This window comes from Polypterus senegalus, chromosome 9 (genome assembly GCF_016835505.1).
Source record: "Polypterus senegalus isolate Bchr_013 chromosome 9, ASM1683550v1, whole genome shotgun sequence".
Classification (NCBI taxonomy): Eukaryota; Metazoa; Chordata; class Cladistia; order Polypteriformes; family Polypteridae; genus Polypterus; species Polypterus senegalus.
In genome coordinates, this window is record NC_053162.1 from 144314947 (window position 1) to 144342461 (window position 27515).

A 27515-nucleotide genomic window follows, 5' to 3' on the forward strand; every position below is an offset into this window, starting at 1 on the left:
CTTAAATCCTGCTAGGCTTCCAATAATCATGCACACAATTAATCAGTTCTATTAATCCCTACAACCTTAAATTAACGTTTTCACCGTACTGAAGAAACCAAACCATGGCTCCTTCATTTTAGCTTTCCTTAATTATAAGTTTACTATACTATAGAAAAGCCTCTTTTTCACAATTGGAAAAACCTACTTCTTGAGTCTAATGCTGGCTGCATTTCCTCTTACTCATACACCTACTGAAATGGACCCACTGGAATATGCTGGTTCTCTATTCTGCCCCGATCAAACACTTCACATTATAGTATTTTCTTTATTAGTGAACTGCAGTCTCTCTGCACCTCAATGCTCATTGTTTAATTGACTTGTATTCAATATCTGTATATTTTCATGGGGATTTCCGACTGGTCAGCACAACCTCACGTTTCACTTGTACACTTGGGGTAGCTTTCTTCTAGTTCAGTCTATGAGGTGCCACAGCTGAAATCTATTTTTTTCCTCTTTGATCAGTTCTGATTTTGTTTATTTTAATCTATAACTGCCTACTCTAGATTAATGTGCTATATATTAGCTTTTCTTGAGACATTTGTTGTAGCCTAAAAAGATTGTATTTTAGCAGAGTTGCAAAAAGAAATAATCTTTTGCACTAATGAGAAATCAATTTTATTAAAATCATTTCAATAAGGTTACTTATCCAACCAAATGACTCTTTTATATTTTATTTATCATTCCATCTTTTAAAGTGAAGTTTAATCGTGCAGACATATTTTAGTAGGCGTTATTTGGGCAAGGTGCCTAAGGGTTTATCATCAGAAAAACGAGAAAAGCAAAGAAACTGCGGAAATTGAATTGCTAAAAAAGAAGTGTTTTCTTAGGTGACCAATCAGAACAAAGATTTTACCTTCTTTTTTTTCACCAGCGTGGACGACATCATCAGCACCATACAAGCCACATGACAAAGTCACATGATACGCACGCACATGATTGGTTGAAAGGAAAGTGGAGGAGGTCACATGAAAAATACAAAAAAATTAAAAAAAACGAATGTAAACATGGGTAAGGGAAAAACAAGAGTTAACGGCCAAATTATAAGGCAAAACAACAACAACAACAACAAAAAACATAACAAAACAAGCAAATAAATAATACAAAACACAAAAGAAATACAAATTAAATATGTTAATAACATGAGAGAACAGGGAAATTTCACAGTTTTTCCTCTGGCTGAAACGGATAAGAATATTAAACTGTTAAAAGCATTTTTTGTTACTTGACAGTACACAAAAAAGCATAAGGCAAACATTTTAAAATCACTTTTTGAGACAGTGAATAAAAGCAGTTAAGGATAAGCTAAATAGAAATTGGACAAAAACACAGAGGAAACTCTGTAGTATTAAGAAATACTATCTGACAGCAACCCAACTCCACCCAAATTCACATGCACAATATTTCATCAGCATGGCAGTTCTTAAACACAAGAGCAAATTGCATTTAACAATAAAAACTGAAATCAGTGAGCCGACCATTGATGCTGAAACAAGTTCTGAAATTAATAATTTTGCTATGGGGCTTACAATTTCTGAACTTTACATCAGTAGACTGAAATGGAAGGACACAGACAGTTAATTTGGGAATGGAATTAAAGAGTAACAAGCAAAAATTGTATATATAACATATATACTGTACATACACACAACATCTTTAAAATGATTATACTCTATCGTACCTCATGTTTAGGAAATGTGCAGAATTCTCAGCATTTATTGTCATAACTTAATAATATTATTTTTATGATCCTGATTTTAGCATCTTGATTGTTGCCTTAGAAGCAGTGGTGGTCCCACTATTTAGATCTTACTGGAACAGATGCTTGTTTTCTGTTTGAAATTATTGATGTCATTATTTTTTGTTGTTAAAATTTCACTAAAAAGGTTTTTTATTTGTTTTAAACAATTATGCTATTTGGATCTAAATGGAACTGATACTTTTCAGGATCTCCTTGAAGACCACTGTTGCCTGTTTTACTTTCTGTTTGTAATAATTACTGTCATTTTTTCCTTTAATGGTCAGAATTGCATTTGCAAATGTCCATATTTGTTTAACTGTTAATATTCGTTATTATAAATATGTATAGTTACTTTCCATGGGCAACTCAAGCAAGCCATAAGAGCCAATGGGGTGTGAAGCATGAGATCAACACACCTCCAATTTAAAAGATGCCGTTGCACATGTACCATTATCTAGATTTTGGATCCTGTCACATTACATGACTTCTAGTCATGGGTTATGTCCGATCTGCTGACCACAGTTGCTAAACTTGTTGCTAACCATATCAATATAAATGACTGAAAACTGCTGCCCATGTGAATATTTACTGATCGTGTGCTGAAATTCCAGCATAGTTGTGCTCACCTATTTGTCTGACAGCCAATAGCATGCACACGGAGTCTGCGCTGTACGAAGGATTAACAGGTTCACAGACTTTTTTTTCCTATTTTGTCATGCTATGTAGACATCAGACAGGCAAGCCAAGCTTCTATTTTGTTTGTAAGGAACAAAACACCTTAGTTTCTTATTCCTTATAGTAGCCTAATATGCATTGAAATACCAGTTGAGCATTCATTGGTTGTCAATTCTATTGCACACAGAGCCTACCTATATGACTAGAAACAAAATTGATCCTACTTGTGGGAGTGGGAGTGAGTCATCCGAGAATATCACACTATGTGATTGGTTCACAGGGGTGCGTCACTGATTGGCTTCTACTTGCTAATATTATGTAATATGTAATTGAAAATCGCTGAAAAAGCCTCATAATGTCACATGGCCTTAAGGCATAGACTCACAATATGTAGTGGTAGGAGAAAGAAAGAAAGAAAGAAAGAAAGAAAGAAAGACTTCAATCTGAATTTTGACAAAGACATTTATTCATGCTTTGAATTTGGTAAAAGGCTCTTTTTGACCATTGTGTTTCTGACCTCTGACTGGTTAGATTGTCCCTTTGAACACACCCTGCCACTCAGCCAATTTCAGAGTCTGTGCTTCTAGAACAGAACACAATAATATTGTGTTTGTATGTTATGGGAAATAAGGAAAATTCAATATTCCTTGTGCGAGTGCCATTCCAAGTAACATTTATCTTAGGGAAAATTCACAAATAACTGTATTAAGAAATGCAGCTACGATATACCCTGACCTCCATTTATTATACTATATATAACAAAAAAAATAGGCCCAGGTAGAATGGCATTTTGCCCTGGTAACGTGTTAGTAGTGATGCAGTACTTGTCTAATGCATTTCACTTCATTCTTATTTAAATGAAAAAATATGAGGAAATCTTGCTGTTTGTATGAATTGAACAGCAAATCGATCTCACATGACTGAATTGGGAAGGTGTGATGTCACAAATGTTAGTTCTGAAAACTCCCTAAGCCAATGAACACTCACACACCTCAACCACAGTTGCTGCACATTTTCACAGGGAGACCCATTAAAATATCAAATTAGCTGCTGTGCCTTCTGTGCATTTTTTCTGCGTGAAATGCAATGTGCTCTCTGTCTGCCATGCTGACAAGCTGGGAAAAAAACAACAGCAATTTAAAGTGATGAATACTTACCTATTCTTGTTGCTAAAAAAATAAGCCTACCTCCCCTCCCAAAAAAAGCTAACCCAAAATTATTTTACTGTTTCGTCATAATCTTGTTTGCCTAAGCACCAAGACTGCATCTGGTTGCAGGTTCTTGTAAAAATGCTGTTTTGGCAACAGAGGAGAGTCTTTATCAATAGTATTACTCTCACTCTAGTAAGTATTTAAGTATTAAAAATGTAAAAAAAGTTAATAAGATGCAATCTGTAATGATTTAGGAAAGCAAATACTGTTACTATTTATTTAAATTGAGTGCTACACATTCTAGTATTTAGAGTGTTGATTTACTTAGTCATACTTTGCAATTTTATCAACCTGCAAACAATAAAGAAAAAAAAAAAAACCTTTGGTAATAAATCTTCCAAACCTTTCAGGCCTGAAAATAAGCAACAATTTTCAAAGCAATTTTCATTCTTCATTTACCCAGTCTGCTTAATTACCCTTTACCCTTAAATAAAAGAAACATGAATTCAAACAAAGTTCGGGTATCCGAAAAAATGGAATTGTTAAACATGCCAGTATACTGAGATGCAACATGAAGAAGATCGCTGCTGATTTTTTTGGGTGGAAGAATGAGGGATGTAATTTTTAGCACATTTTTATTTAAGATTTTCTTTGTTTCTCATTTTCATTAGGCTGTGTAAAATATTTCTGTCAAATAGAGCAATAGATTGTCTGATCACATATGAAACAGTGAAGTAATGAGTTCTCAAAAAGAAATGAAACAGTGTGGGGAGTGATGATGGATTTCAGTGTTGATACTGGGAAGGTTACATTTCAATGCAACTAAAATATTATTTCTAAAGCCAGTTGAACTAGCTATCTGATATAAGATAAAATAATAATCTCATCCTGATGGAAGCAGTAACAACTCAAATAATAGTACAATGTAATATTTGATTAGGCATTCCTTTATTTCCATCAGCTAAATCTGCAAGCATGCAAATCCAGTAAGTAGCCAAACAAAGGGGTGAAACAGAGATTAGAAAACAGTTACAACCTCCATGCTTATTAGACTTGGATGTGAAACATATTGAAGTGGAGCATTTTAGAAAAGGCTTTGTGACAAACATCAAAAAGGAGACATACCTCCAAAAAGAAACACGCATCCAAGCAAAGGCAAAGCTAAAATAAATCTCACATTCCTCAGATAAGAATACGGTTTCTGGTCTATCAGAAGTAACACTGAATTAGTATCAGCCTTATTTCAAACTACAGTTAGAATCAGGAACAGAAAAGCTGACATCAGTAGTTTTATTTTAATGTTAGCCTGAGAATCTGACATTTCAAGGGCTGCTCCTGCGTCCAGTTACTGAAGGAATTAGATATAATAATCAGTTTAGTACCAAGTTTGCTTATGCAACCCGGCTTGTAGACTTCTTACATTCCAGAAATACACATTTTAATTTATTCAGGGAATCAAGGTGGGTGTTGTCAATCACAGGATTATCACAAGAAACTCCACATTTCACAACTGCTTCTGCTTTCCAGAAAAACCACCACTTGGCCAGAACAAGTCCGGCTCATTAGACACCATCCATCGGAAGGCAGAAGATGTTTATGTAAAACCGCAAAACTGACAATACCCTTTCTGCTTGTTTGATGTTAATTGCTGAAGTGTCATTTCATAGTAATGCATTTGCTATCTAAATATGGTTTTGTCTGGTCATAATCAGTCTTCTTATATAATACGCTACTGTGGCTGTTCGTTTGTCTGTCCAGGATTTTAAATCACCTGTAACTTGCAAACCGTTTGAACTATTGACCTGAAATTTGGTACACATATTGTATACTACGCGACCGCTCCTGTCCACTTTCGGGGTGATGATTTTTATTATTTTTATTGTATTTTATTGTAGAATCAACTCTCGATAGCAGGGCTGCCGTGAGGCGCATGCATACGGCTAAACATTCTTGAGGCAGATTGAACACTTAAGTGCCATCATAAGTGAAAACTTAAGAAAGACGTACTAAGTAATTGCAACACAAAAACTGAACTAATCAGTTTTAAAGTGAAAAGATACCGACAGAAGAAGAGAAGAAGCGGGCTGCTAGGGTGGAGAAAAGAAGAGCTGCTAAGGAACAGCAAGCGCACCAACCGCTGAGCAAACGAATGCTAAATGTACAGAGAAAGAGAATGAAAACTATGTCAAGTGTATTCACTGCACTTTATCGTGCAGTCCGCCATTATTTGTATGATAATAAACTGACAAGACGGTTTTGGTGCTGTTTAAGGAGAAGTCAATTCTGAAGGAACTGATTGCCGTTCATAGGGCTTTCACTGCCCTGGGCTCAGTTATATGGACTATAACTTCTCTGTTTATCATCATGTTCACAGGCAGAGAAGCAGCAAAACCGTACTTTAAATATCTGAGCTACAGGTTTACCCATCTGGTCCTGCCTCTTATTTCTGTAACAAAGACGGAACCCATTAAGCTACGTCAAATGAATAAAAGGGAAGCAAAAAACAATAGTACAAATCAGAAAAAAAAATTACCACTAAGAGAAAATAAACACCTGTGGTGGTGAACCCTAGGAGGATACTTTGTAATGTAGAGGAGTAAACTGAATTTGGAATTAGAAGAACTGCTATGATGAAACATTTTTAAGACAATCGGCACATATTATTTATGTGGAATGTTGTCAGAAAAGTTATCTATGTATTTTAGGAAGTGTAGAATACCTTAGATGTCAGAGATTGAAACATCTATAGTATTCTGGTAATTTCTATGTAGCTGCACAGACTTGGCGATAAATAAATGTACATATAGTATCATAATGGTTAGCAATGTAATATAAAGTACATAGTGACCATATACATAGGGAAGAGTCTGTTAGATGTAGTCAAGGAAAAATAAATTTTTACAAGAAGCTACACAACGATTACATGGTCATACCTGTGTATTTAGCCTCTAATAAACACAATAATTCTCTACGTGGCATTATGCTGTAAGTCCTCATATTATAAGTAGACCTTTCAAGGATGGAAAATAATTCAACCCTTCCTATGACTTGGGCCAACAGATTCTGAAGAAGTGGAAAAACACTATGAGTGCATGCTGAAGTGACCATGTGACATGCTAAGCCATTTAGAAAAAATATTTAGCCTCTGAAAACAATAAGTCGTCCAAGCTTAGTTATCACATAGTTTCATTTTCAGTTAATCAAATAATAGTTGGTGGCAGTACATGGAGAAAACACTTTTGGAAATGTGGTGACGAGTCTGTGTGTGTTCATTTTAAACTGAATTGCGTGTTTAATTAAGAGATACTTGCTTGGCATGAACTCTGTGTATATTAATGAATTTTACAACACATTTTTGGATATTGTGCAGTAGCTTTTTAGCTCTTCACAAACATTTATAAAACTTCTGAAAAATAACACACCTGCATTGGAAAAGCGGAATTATAACTTGGGCTGCAGCACCACTGTGAAAGGGAGATCTTGAGCATTTCGCTGAACCTGCTTGTGATCTAATGCTAATGCCTATTATTTTTTTACTGTGTGATATTGTGTGTATTGTAAAAGGTTTTATGTACAATGAAACGTTTATGTGCCCAAGTTCATCTCAGCTGAAAGAGAAACAAAGCATTGAGCAGCTTGAGAGCATTGAGAGCAAGTACTTGACACTCATGGAAATAATCAGGGCATAACTTTTAGGGGATCACCAGAAAAAGATTTCATACTTGCTGATATCACAATAAAATGAAAAAAAGACAAAAGTTCTATTTTTACATTTCTAGAAAGGCAAAAATGAAAAGAAGCTAACTAATTTGTGCCACTTTAGCCAATCTCAAAACCGATTAAATTAAGCATTCGGTTTAATGATGTTTAATATCACTTTTGCGAGGCTCTCTTCATCTTCTAGTTAATACATGAAAGAATATATTTTGCCTGATTAATATTCCCTGAAATTTTCTGAAATTTCAGTTTTTTCAGTCATGAAGCCAAAGATTCAGCATTTATACAGAGGAGTAGTCCCAATATCTAATCCAGATACTGTTCTTCTTAAAGGTTGTCAAGGTTTCTTCTTCAAGTACATGTCTCAGTAGTTTATTCCAAGAGTCTTACACATCGTTGCATACAGAGATGCTTCTTGGCTTCAGTTCTTAATGCACTTCCTCTTAATTTCAACTGGTGTTCTTAAGTACATGATGTTCTATTTAGATAAAAGAATTTTACTGGACCTACTTTAACAATTTCTTTGAGAATTTTTAAGAACTGGATAGGTGTCAACGCAGTCTTTTCTGCTCAAAACTAAACAGGTTTCATTCACTGAATCAGCCAGAGTATCACATGTTCTTAAGTCCTAGGATGTACCTGGTTGCTCTCCTCTGCAAAGCTTGAAGTGCTGCTATGTCTTTCTTTTAGTGTGATGACCAGGATTGCACACAGTATCAAACAGGCAGTATCTCTAGACCATTTTATATACAGTCAGTCAGTCAGTCATTGTCCAACCCGCTATATCCTAACACAGGGTCACAGAGGTCTGCTGGAGCCAATCCCATACAGCACAGGGCACAAGGCAGGAACAGATCCCGGGCAGGGTGCCAGCCCACTGCAGGGCACACACACACACACACACCAAGCACACACTAGGGACAATTTAGAATCACCGATGCACCTTACCTGCATGTCTTTGGACTGTGGGAGGAAACCCATGCAGACACGGGGAGAACATGCAAACTCCATGCAGGGAGGACTCGGGAAGCAAACCCAGGTCTCCATACTACGAGGCAGCAGCGCCACTGTGCCGTCCATTTTATATACATCCTAAGCAAAATATATTCTTGAGTTAGGTTCAACACTTTTTATGATACAACCTAACATTTTATTTGCCTTTTTAATAGGTACTTTCCATCGTTTAGATTGTGAAAATGATGTATCAACAGAAATCCCTAAATCTCTTGAGGTTGCTTCCTGTATGACAGTGTCTTGTATCTTGCATTTATAATTGATGTTCCTTTGGCCCATGTCTAGCACTTTACAGTTTTCTGCATTAAACTGCATTTTCCAAGTGTTTGTCCAATTCTGATGTCTGTTCAGGTCTTCTTGAACTGATTTTGCAACCTTCTCAGTGTCTTCCATTCCTCCAATTTTAGTATCCCCTGCAAATTTCACAAGTTTACCAACTAAACTGAAATCAATGTCATTAATATAAATCAGAAAAAGAAGTGTTCTAAGGACAGACCCCTAAGGGACTTCACTGATAACTTCACTTCACATGGAGCATTTGCTCTTATTCTGTACTCTGTCTCCTGCTAGTTAACCAACTTGAGATTCAGTTTTTTAAAGTTACCTCTGATTCCTGCAGCATCTAGTTTCACAATTAATCTTTAGTGTGGGATCAAAGGCTTTCTGAATGTCTAAGTAAATTATTTTCATATTTTCTTTTGTCAACTTCTGCAGTTACCTGTTCAAAGAAATGTAAAGAACTAATTTGGCAAGATCTTCCTCTTATAAAACCATGCTGGCTGTTATTTTGTATATTATTTTCATTACGTTAAGAAAATATAATAAATTCTATACGCAAAAAAGAAAAATTCATAGCAATATTCAAGTCCGTATAATGACTTCTTTTTTGATTTATGTGTTAAACTGTAATTTGATCTTTAGAGATCACTGTAACTGTAGTAAATGCTATACGAGACAGACATCCATTCATTTTCCAACCCGCTGAATCCGAACACAGGGTCACGGGGGTCTGCTGGAGCCAATCCCAGGGCACAAGGCAGGAACCAATCCCAGGCAGGGTGCCAACCCACCACAGGACACACAGACCAAGAACACACTAGGGCCAATTTAGAATCGCCAATCCACCTAACCTGCATGTCTTTGGACTGTGGGAGGAAACCCACGAAGACACGGGGAGAACATGCAAACTCCATGCAGGGAGGACCCAGGAAGTGAACCCGGGTCTACTAACTGCGAGTCAGCAGCGCTACAACTGTGCCACCGTGCCGCCCTACTAGACAGACACTGACTGCTTAAATAATAACAGTGAAGCAAGTTTAATCAGGCCTAAGATACGACATGGAAAACATACAAGAAAGTAGGGACAAGAAACACAGATATAAGCAACCTGTTCATGCAAAATCTACCATTATTTTACGAAACAAAATTCTTCTTGGCGCTCGCCTGATTGCCACTTCCTTTTGAAGTGTTCTGAGAACTTGTTGCTATGACCACCAAATGAGAAAAAGCTGATAAAAAAGGATGAATATAATAAACGATAGAAATGATGTGAGTACTGCACCCACCTAAAACAGGAGGATTTGGTTATTACTAGAAAAAAAAAGTTAATCCTCTTATTGAAAACACTACAACTAGTTACACACAACAATTGCTTAATTAATCACAGGTACATAATTTTGGTTTGTAATCCAAAAACCTGTAGATTTTTCTGTTTGATTAGTATTTCCAAAAATGACCTCTACTGTCTTTTGTGTAACCCTGGAAAGGATTTCAAATAATTCCAAGGGACACCAGGCTCCTTGGATAAAAGGATCAGTAAGCAATCAATATTGAATTAAAACATAACAAAAAACATACATTAGAGGGCAAAACGGGCCAGTAGCAACATGACGGGTGCATATTAGACAGCAGCCATTCAAACATCGAGTTGTAAATCTATTTCTTTACAGTAATGAATCAATGCTAATTTTAACCTTGTCTGAAGTGCACTTTGAGTCACTTCTTACAATATTCTTCTAAACAATATTTCTAAGGGTAGGCAGAGAAGATTGATTTTTTTCATCCTCTAGAATGACATCAATGACAACATTGCAAGCTACTGATAATATTCTATGTATTGTTATTAATAAAATGCAGTCAAATATGAACCAGAAAAAGCCCAAATGGTAATGGCACAGAATCACGTGAAGCTTGCCTAAATGGAGTTGTTTATTCAAGGACAAATAGCCTAGGTCACACTTGCATGCCAGTCTACATCACTTCTTGTAATAAGCCTGCAGATTAAATGCCTACTGAAGAACTAACATCTCTACTGTTAGGGGTAAATAGAAAAGTAAAACAAACAGAAAAAATTCACACTAAAGTCCATGCCATGCAGGCAACATATCAAGCAGGTAGGATACAAACCATCTGTGATGGGGACAGTGCCATTTGAAGAAAGGGTATCTGTACTCAGTGTAGGTACTAGAAAAAGTGAAATACCAAATGATGAGAAAAATGTCAACAGTGAATTCCCATGCAGTAGTTCATTTCATTGTACATTATGGGGAATCCATTGTGCTGAAAAATAAACAACCGATCGTGAGTGCCATCCAAAAGTACTATATGTGGTAGTCATCAACCTCCACCTGCAATCTACCATTTTTACACTGAAAGACTGAAAAAAGCAAAACATTTTTCATACCTTCTTTCACATATGCAGGCTTAGTCCATCTTTCTTGGGGACTAATTTCAATTACATTGAGTAAGGACTTAGCTAATGCACAGCTACTTATACTTCTTTTTATAAAGTTGTTATTGGTTGATAGGGTCTTAATTGTCACACGTGCAGAATACTGTGAAATTCTAACTTGTATGTGCTAATCAACATGCAACCCATCGCCTGTTTCTGATGCCATGACTAGTGACCACAACAATCTTAACTCCAAATTTCTGCCAATCTTCCTTTCCTGAAAATTCTCACTAAACATTTGTAATTGCCAGTGCATGACATTAAAAAAATCTGTACAGCTTAGAACAATCATATCCACCTTTGGATTTGAAGGAAAACAGGATGAAGAACCATGATCACAGCCTAGCCTGTGTCTGACTCCACTGATTCTGATACTTTATAGTAACAGACAACTCCAAAAGGAAAGACACTATTCATGTACAACCAAACTGCACTTGAAGGGATATCAGAGTACCTGAAGTAGCAGATTTCTTTCCAGACTGTTTTCTGTTAATCTCATTAGAATTTGTCGGGCTGTTAAACGGGGAGTATTCTTCCTCTTAATCTCTTTTAATTTTTTTCTATCTATTTTACTGTTATACTTTTCTTATATCAAAACTTTAAAATCATTTCAAACACATTCCACCTAACTACTATTGAGCAATACAAAATTGTGCCTTTTTCTCTAATCTTTAAAAAATACTTTTCAATGTGTTATATAACATTAAATACAACAAAACATATCCTGCTGGGTATTTGAGGTTTGTTTGATTACTAATGTTAACACTCCTTAGAATTACTGGAGGCCAGAAGCTTAATAGTGGTGTTCTCATTTGGAAATTTCATATACTTTTAATAGGGGACAGTCATCTGACTTTTATAGAACTGAATTTATTATATTGATGTACAGTAGCTACATAACATGTTTATCATTGCTTGGTGCTCAAGCTATATATCATCCCTCTTGAAAGGGGGGTCTACAACCTCAAATATTTCCTTGAAAGTATTCATTTGTATATTGAAATCATAGTAATCTCTTTAATACTGTAAATATTTATTTTAATATTCTTTTATTCATATTTTATAGTTTCAATATTTTAATATTTTTTAAATATCCATTGTACCTTTCTAAGAAGCACAGACAAGAAAGAAAACAATCAGAATAGATTTTTTTGGTATCATCCCTGGAAGTCCCATGTGTCTGATATTGCCATAGTAAATTTATAAAAATAGTATATCTAATATTTGAAGGCTTCAGTGAAACATCTACAGCAGGGGTGTCGAACTCCAGGCCTGGAAGGCTGCAGTCCCTGCAGGATTTCATTCTCACCCTTTTCCTAATCAGTTTTCACTGTTAATTAACTCCTGTTCCCTTCCCTGTTCTTAAGGATTCAGCCCTCTGAATTGATTCTTTTCTTCAGTAAATGGCAGCCAAACAGAAATGAGGCATGAAACGAGCCAACAGATGACCAGCAAAATCGGGGCTTCAGACTCCAACCAGTTTCACAATGAGAAGCCGATTCTTGCTGTTCATTAAACACGTTATTTAATTCCACGGCCTGTTGGTACTCTCATTCTGCCACAGCAGACATTTCCAGAACTGTTGATTTTTCTGATTTTTCTAAGGCCACCATCACAATGTTCTGGTGAGTTGAGAGATCAGCCTTACTGAGACCTCCACCTTTTTTATTTTAACATATTTTGTGATGGGCACAGGTGAGCTGGTCATATAATTTCTTGTTTTGTGTCTTGTTATTGTTTAGCTGCTAATTAAGAAAAAGGAAACAACTAAGGGGCCTGAGTCAAGGTAATTCAAATTAAGGCAAAAGAAGGTAATTAGCAGTGAAAACTGGTCACAAATTAAGAAGATGGTGAGAATGAAAACCTGCAGCCACTACAGCCCTCCAGGACTGGAGTTCGACACCCGTGATCTACAGTAAAGTAGTTCAGAGAGCATTGGATTTGGAATGGTTTTAAATGTTTTCTAATGAGAAATGACATACCAGCAAGCTCACCTGGATTCAAAAGTTACAAAATGTAAAGCATATACCATTAGCAGACCGAAAATGAGTGTGTCTGTCACCTCTAAATGTTGTGTGTGGCTGTATGAGGGAGGAGCCAAAAATTCCTGGAATCAGTCAATTACACAAGAGTACAGTGTTGATATTGACTAGGTATCATATCCCTACAGTCTGGTTAATCAGTCAGATGAGTGGTATTGTGTGGAAATGATTGAGTGTGTAATTCTGACATATATTCTGCAATTTGGCATGGGACTTGAACATTTTTTTCCTCCAAGCCACCATAGCAGATTTTCAAGAGACAATGATGATCATGTTTTTCCACATTGATGGACTTGTTCATAGACAGTTTGTTCCTCATGGACAGAAACCTGTTTGCAGAGCACAGAAAGTATAGTATGAGCTCTCAGGGCCCTAAAGTTAAGTTTTGGTGGGAGCTGTTAACTCGTTTATCAGACTGATGTAGTTTATCTGGTTTATCTTTTGCTCCTGTTAATGTTTTGATTTCTCTTATTCTGAAACATTGCAGTTGCTGTTAAAACCTGGGCATAGCCATGTTGTTTACTGTTTCTGTGGCCACTGCTGATCACATGACACAACTTGTGACTAATGATTTCAATTGGCCATGCGTGTAAGACGAGGCACTGTCCGGTATTTTTGCTTTAGCATTAATCTCTACATATGTTTAATATCCTTTTTGAATTTTCTAACCCACTTTTTTGACTAAGAATTTTAGATTTTGGTTTGGCTCTGGTGCTTGCTCAATTGTTAATGAATCTGAGCCCATTTTTGACCACTGTTTTTCTTCAGCTCTTTCATCTCAAGAGATTCCTCTTGTTTTGTCCTTTTTTAGAACAAGCCTAGTTTCTTTCATCAGGCACAATGGAGACTTTTTAAGACATTAATAGTGTCTTTTGAGATTAATAATTTCAAATTGTAGGTAACCCTTTCAGATTATACTAAAATGACACAGCATTGCCCTTCCACCATTATTAAATCTTATTTTTCTGTATTATATGGTACATTTTCTTTTATCTTCAAGACAGAATGGCCTATATTACATTTTGATTGCATTTTTATTCCAGGCTGGCCAGAGAACTGTTTGCAGCTATTCTTGTGTCAGACTGTTCTCGAATCTGAAGTAGATCTCTTGTATATATCCATTGTTGCTAAAAGACTTCAGCATGTTTTAGTATGGAACTAAATGTAAATGAAATAATACAATATAACCAAAATAGAAAAAAGGGAAGATACCCTCAACACCAACTACCTTTCTAGAACTGGATTTAGTGAAATAGTTATAGTTAAATAATAATTTAAGAACTGTTCAAATGCCTTGAATGCAAGTTTTTGTCATGCTTCTAATGTTCTGTGTAGCAAAGGACTCTAATTATCATACTCGAAAATGACAAATGATCATATTTAATGAAAATGTCAAGAGTCAAGTTCTGAAACAATTCCTAAGGCTCTCTTGCCTTTTTGGCATTAGTATTGCATATCTCAAAGCAATAGATGGATTAAAATATGGCATCTACTGTATGGTCTTCTATTGGTGGGCAGGATCAGGAAAACCTGGAGGGAAAAATCTTGTCTACTGCCTCCATTAACAATCCTGCTCTTTTGTTCATAAGTTTCTTTACCCGCGGGTGGCCTTGACTAATGCACCTCAAGTCTACTGGGAGCATATGAAAAATCCATCTAACTTGGAAGTGTTTCTGCTCAAGACTTGCTGTGTTTTTTAATGTGAATTAAATCTTATAGACAGGCATTTTAGGGTCAGCTTTCTCTTAATATGTGCAACTATAAACAGCTGTGTCTGTCTATAAATATACTAGGTAAAAATAAAAAGAAGAAAGTAATATATACTATGCTATATACAAAGTATAATAACCCGAGTTAACCTTTTGCCTCCCCCTCGCATAGATGTCTGAAATTACACAGTTTAGCTATCATTAAGGAGCCAAAGTGTATGACGGAGGAAGCAACTTTTATAAATAGTGTGCTGCAGCCAAGTTCTGATATCTTCTGATGTGTTGCAAAAAACAAAAACTTAATGTACATAAATTTCTTGATTGATTGCCTAAACTAGCTTATTCCACTCCCGAATCATGGGACGCAAGCATCCATCCATCCTGGTATCAGCAATTAAGCGGTCCAATGCAGACCATAGTCAAACAAACCTCCATTATCCAAACCAATTTACAGTAAACACACACGATTTAAATAGCATCAGGAAAACTCCACACGAATGGAGAGCAGGGGGGCATTTTTCATACATCGCTTAAATCATCCGAGATCAGATGCATCATCTTGGATGAGTTAACGCCGGTGAAATTCCTCCGGGATAAGTCAGTTTTTCAAACGCAGCGGTGTAGTAGATTAGTTTAGCTGGATCTGATCATCCGAGATGATTGTGTGTGCCCACGCTGAGTGAAAAGCCCATATATATTGAGTCTAAAAAACATGATCAGCAAGTCTTTGATAGGCTGTAACAAAACGATGAAAGAACGGGCACATTTTTTCACACAAGCGCTGTGTGTGTGTGTGTGTGCGTGTGTGAGAGCGAATGAGTGAGTGAGTGAGTGTTACTCGAAGGATTTCAAGATTTAATATGCACAAGGGGTACACTGCAAAAGCAGCCCAAACCAGAAAAGACGGCTGGCAAATTAAACGCGTGTGCATTGTACTTACTGGATGCAGCGTTTCATTTCCTATGTGTCAGATTAATTATTATTTAATATGTCATAATTCCAGATCAAACATGAGCACAAGGAGAACATGGGAACAGGTTAAAGTGAAGTACAAGTATATACTTCAAACTGATAAATATTGGTATATAACTATTTAAAGAACTGTAGACATAAAAAATCATATATAATATAAAAAAACAGACCTAACCCCTGAAGAAGAGTTGGCTCTCCAGCAAAATGTCCATCGCCCTGTTTCTGAGGGCATTCCAGGGGGAAGCTCCTCCTCAGAACCAGTGGCAGGATGCAGTGGTCACTTCATTTCAGGTAAAGGATGGTCATTGCATATGTTTGTCCTTGATGTGTGCCATAGGTATGTTCCATATAGCCCTCTTTTTTGTTGGGTCAGTTACAGGGAATGTCATACCCCTAGAAGCTGTGTCTGACCAATGAGATATTAACGAAGGTCAAATATTTGATGAAGACACTGTGTCTGATTATTCATCAGGAGGAGAGGTAAATTTTCCAAATAATATTTGATCAAATTCCACTCTGATCAGTCCCATGTGCCCCAAACACATTTGGAAATCCTGGGTAATAAGAATGTTAGGCTGATTGTGAGATTGTTTATGGAACTGTGGGTGTTTTTGCCTGTGTATTACCTACCTGAAATGGCATGAAACGCCTCTTTTATTGTCTGCACACACAGGTGTCCAGGAAACACTATGAAAACCTGAAGGAAATATTTCAGAGCCAAACAGACTTTATGAATTGCCTGATAAACTGCACTTTCAGATAGATTTTCCGCATCGCCTACAGTATATAAAAAAAGTACCACTTGCAGAAAACCTCAAAGCAAATCTGTGTGGTTGTGAAAGCCTGACTTCGCCTAGTTTGACTTCGAATATAAGGTGCTAATAAATCTTTGCGGTACAATATTCCCCCTCGGCTAAAGCGGTATCTTTCGAAAAGAATTTCCTCCTGGAGTAATAAAGGATCTTGCCAATCGCGCAAAACGATTACTCTACATGAAATTCTCTTCGTATAATGTGCGCACCAATATCAATTGGTCGCTCATTCATGAATGGTGAAGCCATGACTGAATGAATTCCATACATGGACACTGATTAAGTGCGTGAGCTAATCCTTGTTCACATCGAACAAACCTGCTCGGAGAAGGTTTGAGGATTTGGATGTGCTGCTATGACAACACATCCAGCAAGAGTTTCGAAAAACCGACAGATCCAGGATCAGACCAAATCGTCAACAATGACATCCGGCTAAACGAGTAATCCACGTACGAAAAATACCCCCCTGGTGAGAATTACGATTTAAGACTCTGAGGCACCATTTACTTTGCCCCCATGAAGTCCACACTGCAACACCACAAAACAGCACATATTTCTGTTATATAATTGCTTGAATTTTTTTTCTAAAGATGTGGATAAAGACAAATTAAAAATAAGGCACAGCTTTAAACCCTTTTGGAGATGAGCAATAGTACATTTCCGTGGACAGAAATGACTTGACTCAAGACACAGTATTTCTATACTAAATGGTTAGTCTTGATAAAAATAGAAGGCTGAAATAAAATTGGTTCTTAAATTCACTTATTAGGAACAAGTTGTTACATGAAATCAACTATGAAAAAAGACCTCCCTCCACCTGTGTTTTCTGTAACAGTGTTGTCCAAGGCAACAGCTTTGACAGCTGTGCCATTTTAACTTCCAGCCGGTTTGATCAATTTGGCCAAAGATACTTCACTCTCTGCTCCTACAAGTAAGGTACTGGTGCAGCTGAAAATTGTTTTCTCCACGTTTTCATGTGTAACTGATATGCACAAATGTTGGTTAGGCTGGTCAGACAGATACCATCATACTCAGATGGCACTGAGATTGTAGTTATCATAAGGTGTAACCAGCTCTATTTTTTGGCTTCATCTTCAAGTAACAACAGACACAATCAAACTGTTTTATTAAGCAATTCTCCACTGCAAATAATACAGATACTTACAAATAATTAAAACTGAATTAAAAAAATGTAAGGTGAAACGCCTAAAACTGTCTACATCTTTGTGGGAATCACAACCTCACCCCTTAGAGATTGGGTCAAGATTCCTTTAGTAAAGGTCTGAGCTTGCTCTGCTTAATTCATTTGTTCACTAGGACTTTCTTACATTACTGGTTAGATTCACTTTTGAGAATGTCCTGATGAATTCTATTTAATTTTTGGAATTATTACAATTCTCTTTTTCTTTGTAATAAGATATAGCCAGGAGAACTGACCACATCTGCACAGCAACTGATCGTTATGAACACAAGGGAATGGTTTGTTCCAGAAAAAAGCATTTGTGAGAACTTTACTAACAATTATTGCAAGACATAGCAACTCATTATGACTTTAATGTTTGGTTAGACTTTAGATTGGATCTGCTAAGAACCCAAATGATATGACAACTGCTCATTAGAAGACTGCTCTCTTGATTTCTCTGTAAAATCATTATCACAAAAGCAACTGTGGCTTTGTTTGTTTCAAATGACCAAAGCCACAGCCATCATGGCTTTGTTTGGTTGAAAATCTTTTTGCACTTCAGATTTGCATAGCATAACAATTAAAAGTATTAGACTGACTGAAAAACTTTTTTTGGCCAATTAGATATACATTATATTGTCTATCATTATGCAGATCATTTGGCCATAAACTGCTGTTCTTTAAAATAAAGCAATGACCCCTAACATGTACCACCTAGGCAGACTCGGTATGCTACAGTCAGCAGACAGTTGCAGAGGCAGAAGTTTGCAAATGGAATTGCTAAGAACGTTGGTATTTTAATGTTAACTTGTTGTTTTGAATTTTGTAGATTTAAAGAATAAAGTCAAGCTGTTTTTACATAGTCTGGGCCTTCTGTTCAGGCTGAAAAAAAATAAATGAAATGTCTTTCTTTTTTTCAGTATTATGTTTGAAAATTAAAATGAAATCACTAATAAGTACATAGAACTCTGAGTAAGTAATGTCCTCTTATTTCTCAAGTGCTACCATGGAATTCAGTAGCATTATAAAGGACAGTGAGGGCAGAGTTGTGCACAAACACATTAGCTACTAGGGAACTGTACATAAAACATATTAGACAGCAGTAACTGAATTCTTAAACAAAGTTAGTTTATTTAGTTTGAGCATTTTGAGTGACTTTTACATTGTTTTATGTGAGAACATGAGTGGGGTGTTTTGTACAGTTTTATCTTTGTCTTGTCATTTACCAGCATAAATAATGTTACTGGTACAACATATTGGAATGATGATATGGATCTTTGCAGTACATTAGAATTAAATCTGATGTTGAGTAGTTTATAAAAATGTGAAGTTTCACAATACAGCATAACACGCTTCATTAAGGTGGGGGTTAGATATTATTACATATCTTTAGAGAGTGTTGAGTATTGCGCCGGCTGAAAAGCCAGACTTGAAATAAATTATATGGACTAATTTGATCTTATACTATTGATTCATTTTAATTGTTTTAATTATAATTGTGTGACAAAACAAGGTCAAGCTATCAAAAAAAAGCAAATCTGACACATTACTCAATAAAAACAAAATAATTGCTAAGAAAATGTGTATTTGTTAGTTTCTGTAATTTGCAGTATGATCATATTTTTTGTTTGGGATTAGAAATACATGTTCACTCCCACATTTCAGTGTCCTGTTGTGTATACTCCCCACTTTGTGACTGGGGAGATCATTTTCCATGCTTAAATCCATTGTCTAAAGTGAATCTGTAGTACAGTATAGTTGAGTCTCAGTGACCCCATCAAACAATTAGCAAATTTGGGCTGAAACCAGAGAAATTATAGTTAAGGGTTGGTCTTGAAGAGAACTCAATTTTTTTTTGGTGCTAGTTTTGCTATCATTTGGAACCGCCCTTAGATTTCATCCTAATACATTCTCAACTGTGTGTAATCTTGGGCTTTTCTTGGTCTCTACAAAGGTGACTGTGAGTACAGCACTGCTTGTTACATTAAGTTACTTTACAAGTTAGTAATACTGCAGCACTTGAAGTTGACATGTATAATTGACAACCACTTTACAAACATAGCATCTCAGTTATACTGCATGTTTATAGGAAGAACAACAGAATTGCTAAAGATGACAGTCTAATTCACAAACTACATGCATCATCAAGCAGCTGTAAAAGCGAGATTTGCTACTCTACAACATTGGGAATAGCCAGCTAGTATTGAGCCACAGGTTTTTTTGAGATCTCAGAAGCAACAAAAACAAAAAAGCTTTTTCTACAGATAAAACACTTGCAACTTATACAAACCTATATCTTGCCACAAATAATTAAGTATGTTGGCTAAAATAAAAAGAGAGAATTTAAATTGTAATACTGAACATTCTTAATCCTATCTCAAAATACTTGGACAGGTTAATCAGAAATAGAATTGTGAAAATATACCAATATAAAACCCAGAAAGATTAAATATAAAAGGCTGAACAGAAGAATATGAATTAACACTGAAAATCCATTCATTTATGTTATGAACCCTCTTACTTCATTACAGGGTTCACATGTAGATGGGGTCTAACACATCAGCGTCAGACAAAAGCGTACAAACCATTTCTGGAAAAATGTCACTTCATGCACAGCGCACATTTGTGCACATTCACCCACACTCACTAACTAACTGGTGGCCAAACTGGAGTCAGCCATTAATGTAATCTCCACATATTGGTACAGGATGTGGAAGGCTCATTAATCAGTTCAAATGCAATTTTAACTTCTCACTGTTCACCATTCATTAATTGAGTAAAATAATCAATAATAAAATGAGCACAAAAATTAGTACATTTAAGGACAGAAAATCAGATGTTGATTTTTGTATTTTTTTATAATTAGTTAACTTTCTTGTTATAATTTACCCTGACATCTAACTACCAAATACAGAAACAAGTGCTAAAGCTGTCACATTTTTCCATTGAGCTGGGGCCGAGCCCATATTGTTTGAAGATAGCAAGTGAACAACTGAATTTTAGCTTCAGACGGGTCTGATTTTCTTTCATATAACTACACTTTGACAGACTATTAAAACTTAAATCCTGTGCAGCTGTGAAAAGATATCTGTAATATACCAGTGCTGCCAGGCCCTCAACACTTAAACTTGATCACTTTGTTCTGAATGTGTGCCCAAGAATTAGTAGCGATTAGCCTTCAGAAGGTTCTTATCAATAGTCAATAACTGCAAATGACCCGAGTCAAAGTATAGTCCTATCCATAAATATCAGCAATCACCTAATACAAAGACAATTTTCAGGTACAAACATTTGCCAACTGGACTAACTGGATGTGAGGCAAATCATACATGTCTAGCAAATTTGTTTTTAGGAATGAAGGGTTTTGTCTAAATAATTATTCAATCTGTAATTTTTTATTAACAAGTGCTAAACCTTGAAATAAGTTTCATCGTATTTACAAGAAATTAAAACAACCTAAAATTTTTCAAACCTACTTTGTAAGTTAATTTAAATCATTCATTTATTTGTTGCACTCAACACCCAGTGGATGGATAGTCAGAGCTCATCCCAAAAGAGGCGACAAACACCAAAAGGGAAGCTTAATTACTGGGCTTGCATACACCATTAATATCACGGGCCAAGTGGGAGTCAGCAGTTGCCTTCACCTGCATGTCCTTAGGATATGGGAGTGAAGCAGAGTATTCAGGGTTAACTCACATAAATATTATTTGCAAGCACCACATAGACAGTGCCTGATGTAGGAGTGTCAAGCTGCAACGCTAAGCACAACTCCTACAGACTCTTTTGGAAAAGCAGTCTACCATTATGTTTATGAGTTAATCAAAACGATTTGTTTCACAAATATTTATATGAAAGTTCTTGATAATAAGTTGTATTTGTAATATTTTAAAAAAAAATCTCTGTCATACAATTTTACAAATATTGGAGTCACTCCAACAATAATATGGGTATTAGGCAAAGCACTGCTGTTTTTATCAATATATAACATGCCATCCCCACAAAAGCAAAATCAATTTATAAGAAAAGAAAGATTAAAGATGAATGATAAAAAGACACAGAGAGAAATATAGGAATCACTTACGTGAGTAAAAGTAGCCTGATGTCCAATGAAATAAAGAAAGATGAGGTAGAGAAAAAAATCACAGAAAAAGAAAATGGAAGAATGAAATGAAAAGTTAATGAAGCTAATAAACAAACACATGAATGAAAATGAAAAATATTAAAAGAAAAAACACACAAGTGGCTTTTTAACCAAATGTCATGAAAAACTGTCAGTCTGCAAATATACAGAACAAAGTTTAAAGGTACATAGAAAAGGCAAACTCATCATTTAAATTTTTCAGTGAATCATTTAGAGAATTGTTGTATCTTTCTGCATCCTTTTAACTTTTGTTTCTAGAAATATCCACCAATATAGGCAGATGACAAGGTAAGGAATGAAACAGAATCAGCTCCAGGTCTAAAGGGGTGTAAGGCACGCAGGTCTCGTGTGATTTGAACTTGGCTTGCTTGCACATTATGAATAACACCAAAATTTATTTGGTGAAAATAACCTTTTCAAATTAATTAACATTGAAGGATCCTTTAGAAGGAAATCCACATTGCAACACACTCTTTAGAATAAAGGTGCCAAGGTGATTCTTCAGAACAATGCCATAGAGGAACCATTTCTGGTTCACAGAAGGACCATCCACTGCTTGTTCCAGAAAGAACCTTTATTTATTTAGTTCCATAACAGGTTCCATAAATAGCCATGAATAAATATGGGTTTATAGTTTTAAAAGGACCAATACTATCTGTCTACGTGTGGAAGTGTGTGTGTCTGTTCAGCCCGGGAAGTGAAAGGTGGAGTTGGGGTAAGGGCTCCACCTCCGAGGAAACAGAAAACTCGCTTAGCCGCTAATAACACAAGCGAGGCGAGCACATCAGCAAAACGAAACCTCAGAAGAAAGACAAAGTTGCTTAGCCACTAACATTGGCCAAATGGTATCCCTTTTACTTTTCCTTCCGCCACTAATACGTAAGCATGGCAAACACATTGGCAAAACGAATCCTCCTAGGAGAGAGACGATTTTAATAGTTTCTAGGACCCCTGGGTTTTTACAGCATGGGCTTACACCGCTAGTATATAATAGCAGGCTAAGTTTAGGTTTTCTTGATCGATCGGTATAGGTAGGTAGCCTACACACAGTAAGAATTCTTGTTTTATTCACATATTAGGAAAATTTTCAAAGGACAAAAAAAATGTTATAAGCAAAGAACTCTTCGCAAAATGAAGCAGGTCTTTGTCAAGCAATGGTTCCACAAGGAACTACACAACTCAGTAAAGTGCCAGTAAAGAACTATTCATTTTAAGAGTGTAGATAATGATTCTTCTGGTAGCAAAAGACAAAGATAATGTAGCCTCAGATCTGAACTGCTGAGAAGAATAGATTGCAACTGTCTGTATCCTGCTAATCCAGTAGCAAACGATCACTGCTGATGCGACTGATTTTACTCAGTGATCTGACAACTATGTCTGAGCAGCAGAGCAGTCAGCTTACTCAATTACTCATCAACAGCAAGAGATGACAGTCTTGTTCAAATGACCACTAAAGTCTTCATTCAGCCTGAGCGCTTCATCATTGAATAATTGGCCAACTGTTAAAAAAAATATTCTACAATATTTAATTAACATGCTTTCAGTCCAGACAAAAGGACTATGTCTCATTTGTTGAACTTGCTGATATTACTTTTTGAATAAGTAATGGAGAAAAGAGAATTTAAGTAGTAAGTAAATATAAACCCAGAATATTGCATCACATGACAAAGTGAATGCATTCTGGCTGACTAGTGATTCAGTAAGTTTCAACTAATTCTTTTAATTTTGAGAGGTGTTGGAATAAAATTAGTAAAATGATATGGCCAGAGTTCAATCAGAGAAAAAGGATGCTAAGATAAGTAAAGAAAGCATTAACTTGGTGACTGAACAATGAGCTATTGATCTATTTTAGCAGCATCAAGTTGTACTTCAGGAATGATCTAGCTTACACACACACTACCCCTCCATACCACCACATACACATGCTCTTAAAGCACTTTTATTCCAATTAACCTAAGATGGCAGGAAGACATAGTAGTATAGTGCATGCTTACCTCTAGGTGCAAATCCAGTTGTTGTTTGTGTGGGATTTGCAAAAGTTAACTGTACTATTGTGAGTTTTCTCTAGGTGATATTGTTCCCCTCATTCTATCCCACCAATTTGCAGGTTATTTTAATTATTAATTAAAATAATCGAATAAATCCAAATTAGTCATATTAGTTTTAAAGGGGCTTAGTCAGTTCTTCATTCTCATCAAAGTGCACAGTCATGTGTCAATATGAGGACTGAACTCTCATAAAAGAGAACCATGACAGGTACAGCTCATCAGCTTAATATGCGTCTTCGCAAAATGGATACATTGTGCATTTTTTGTTGACTGGAAGGCACATTATACAGCATTATTTTCCTCTTCCTCAACATGTATAATTTATTTAAGAGTAGATTATAAGCTTTTTATCCCCCTTGAGATCCATGCGTTTTTCAAACCTGCTTAGTCCATTACAGGTTTCTAGAGAGGCAGTGTCTATCATTGAAACATAATCTTGAATAGGATACCAGTGTGAAGCAGGACACCCTTGTACATAAACATGGGCCAATTTGGAGTCTCCAATCAATCCAATCACCATGTTGTTTAGGATATCAGAGGAATTTGAAGTACAAAGAAAAAATTCACAATAGAAAATATACAAACCAGACATCCACAGTGACCCAGTGACCCAAACCCAACCCCCTGAAGCTGCGGAATAGCAACTATAACCACTATACCATTATACTTGTTCCCAGAATTAAACAAATTAAGAAATGGCCTTATTATCTGCCTTTTTTCCTTTGTAAATAATATAATGACACTAGAAAAAAAGAAAAGCACGCTGAAACTACACAGCTGAAATACAGAAGGAAGTCAAAGACATTACCTCCAAGCACTACAACACTGTGATTAATGTATGGGTTTATAATCAGCATAGCAAGTATCACATGAGAAGGAGCCAATAAATGGTCTATAAAATGTCACAGAAATAAATCAACATCAAAAAAATGACAATGATGTGTGAATATCAAATACATGTACTGTATACAGTACATACATAATATGTGTTAAAATAAAAAATCAAGATAACTTAGCACCTTTATGACTACAGAAAGCACAGCTATATAATTTACAAGTTAAATCAGATATTTTTAATGAATACATTTCACCATGGCAATTATTTCTATCCTGGTTACATTAATGGTTGCACATATTTCAGATGGGATCCAGTAAGCGTTTCATTTTTATGCTTAAAAGAACACTGAAGCTTTCATTAATGTTCAGGCTGTGGGCGACTCTATCAAGGGTTGTCGATCAGCTAAAATGTAATAATTATATTTGAAGCCTCCACTGTAGTCATTGTAAATTGTGAGGGCTGAAGAAGGCAATCAGAAGCCTCATCATTTTTGTGGATCCGTGGACATGTTTTTAAGGTAAGGGACACCTGCTTCATTACAAACATTGCTGCATTGTTGTATTCACTGGATTTTATTGCAAAAACATAATACAATGTACAGTTGAAGTAAGGCAAAAATCTCTTTATGAAAACCATGGTCACATCAAAAAAGGTGCTTGATGCAGAAAATGTATATCTTATTATTCCTAATATGCCGGTGTAAATAATGTGTAAAATTAAGATTATGACGTGAAACTACCCCTTAACTCTGTGTAGAAAACTTACACCACAATGCTAAAAACAGCAGAAAGCACAGAGCTCAGCTTTTAGGAGTCACTAAACATAATCCATCTATCATGTTAAGTATTCCAGCCAGTTTTTACCATGCCAAATGGAAACACTGGCAGAGATGTTTTTAGAAATCCCTTCATCCCATACATAATATAGTAAATGATTGTATGCTTGAGAGAAAACAGTTAGTAATTAGAAACAAACAAACATAACAGCCTGGTATAATACTGCATGCACAGTTTGGCAAAAAGCAGGATGAGTTAGTGTGCTGGTCAGCAGGTCAGCCTGGCTTGGAATCTGAAATTAAATCATGAACGTTACTTTTATCAAATGACAAACAAAGAGACAGTGTCTTTGGAAAAACACCAAATCTGAAAATGCACTCTTTTTCTCATACACTTATGTCGATCCCACAATGCTCATCATCACAAGACCTGAGACACAAAGTAGTCGATTATTTATAGTACAAATAAACGTGGGTTGCTGTTGTAGTTCATTTTACCTATTAATTGTCTTGAGAACAGAGGTTTTAAAAGACTGTGCTGTACTTACGAACTGGTGCTGTTTTGAATATAGAGGGCTGGCAGAATTCTCCTTCTCCCTTGCCATTGATTGCAGACATCCTTACTTCATAATTAGTTTCGGGCTTCAGACCAGAAATGGTAATCAGATTTTCAGCATATACTTAAAAAAAACAAAAAAACCCAGAAAAGCTATTACTAGCATTTAATAGAATAAACATCTGCCAGCCATGCAGCATAACACATTAAGAAACATTAATGTTACAAATGCTCAGTCTGGCTAAACTGACATTACATAGCAATTTAGATAAAAGTGAAAAACTGATAATTGCAACATGGTATTCAAGCATTGAGTCAACTATTATTTTAATCACTTGGTGATCCTCAAATCTGTAATACAACATACAGGTGTAACTTTTCTGGTTCTGAAATGAAAAAATCAGTATTTTCTTCTTAAGGATATATGCAAAATCATGAGATCATTTAGTGCTTCTTCCATAGGTGTGATAATATTAGTACTGCACAGCAAAAATTAAATAAATGCATAACATAATCTTTACATCTAATTGCTGAGATGGCAAAATTACCCAGTAAGAAACACAATTCTTTCAGTGTTCAGAGTTTTTTAGGAAAAAAATTGCTAATACTTAACTAGGGTTTGAAGCACCTATTTGTACTGCTACTCTGTTGCAAATAACATTATATCAAGTACTGCCCAAATTTAAAAAAATATTTCTTAATTTTATAGAACGTTCTATTTTCTATCTTTATATATAAAATGCTAAGGGGTGTCTGTCTGTCATGCAAAAAATTAATAAAACACTGGGCCTTGAACCTTAATCTTGGTCTTAATCAAGAGCTTATACCGTGATGATCCATGACCCATGAATTGGACATGCAGTTCAACTCTGTCATTAAATTGGGCTTGGGGTCTTCTCATGGCAAGCAGCAGCATGGCCATATGCCGTGGGCGACAGGAAAAGAACCAAGGCGAGATCGGCTAACAGTGAAGCAACTTGCAGAAGCTGATATGCCTTCTGCTGCTTGTAACTTGGCTTGTAACTCATGAACTACTGGAGTTGGACCTGTTGATCAGCTAAAATGTAATAATTATATTTGAAGCCTCCACTGAAGTCAGCGTAAATTGTGAGGGCTGAGGAAGGCAATCAGAAGCCTCATCATTTTTGTGGATCCAGGACATGTTTTTAAGGTAAACTGCAGAAGTCGAATATGTGATAGAAAGAAGGAGAATGACAGGTATGACCTCTGTGAATTTGTCAGTTCACATTTTTCTTATTGTAAGCTGCACAGGCAGAATGATCAAGAAGGTGACATGCCTGCTGAGCATGAAGCTGATTATATGGTAAGAAGATTAATGACAGCTCTGACATCTGATATGTGTCAAGT

General features: G+C 36.0%; 1 protein-coding gene across 19 annotated transcripts in view; it reads right to left on the reverse strand.

Annotated features, from left to right (window-relative positions):
- The window catches only part of ncam1a (neural cell adhesion molecule 1a), a 712545-nt gene that overhangs the window by 65092 nt on the left and 619938 nt on the right, over window positions 1–27515 (reverse strand). For 8 of the 19 annotated variants that reach the window (XM_039764024.1, XM_039764021.1, XM_039764025.1 and 5 more), the window contains 4 exons: window positions 26140–26271; window positions 21871–21885; window positions 10744–10800; window positions 8713–8715 (listed from right to left, as the gene is read on the reverse strand). In XM_039764024.1, the coding sequence (XP_039619958.1) occupies window positions 8713–8715; window positions 10744–10800; window positions 21871–21885; window positions 26140–26271 (207 nt within the window). Of the gene's footprint in view, window positions 1–8712; window positions 8716–10743; window positions 10801–11020; window positions 11024–21870; window positions 21886–26139; window positions 26272–27515 lie in introns of all 19 variants that reach the window. The other 11 variants (XM_039764028.1, XM_039764027.1, XM_039764018.1 and 8 more) reach the window with 5 other exon arrangements.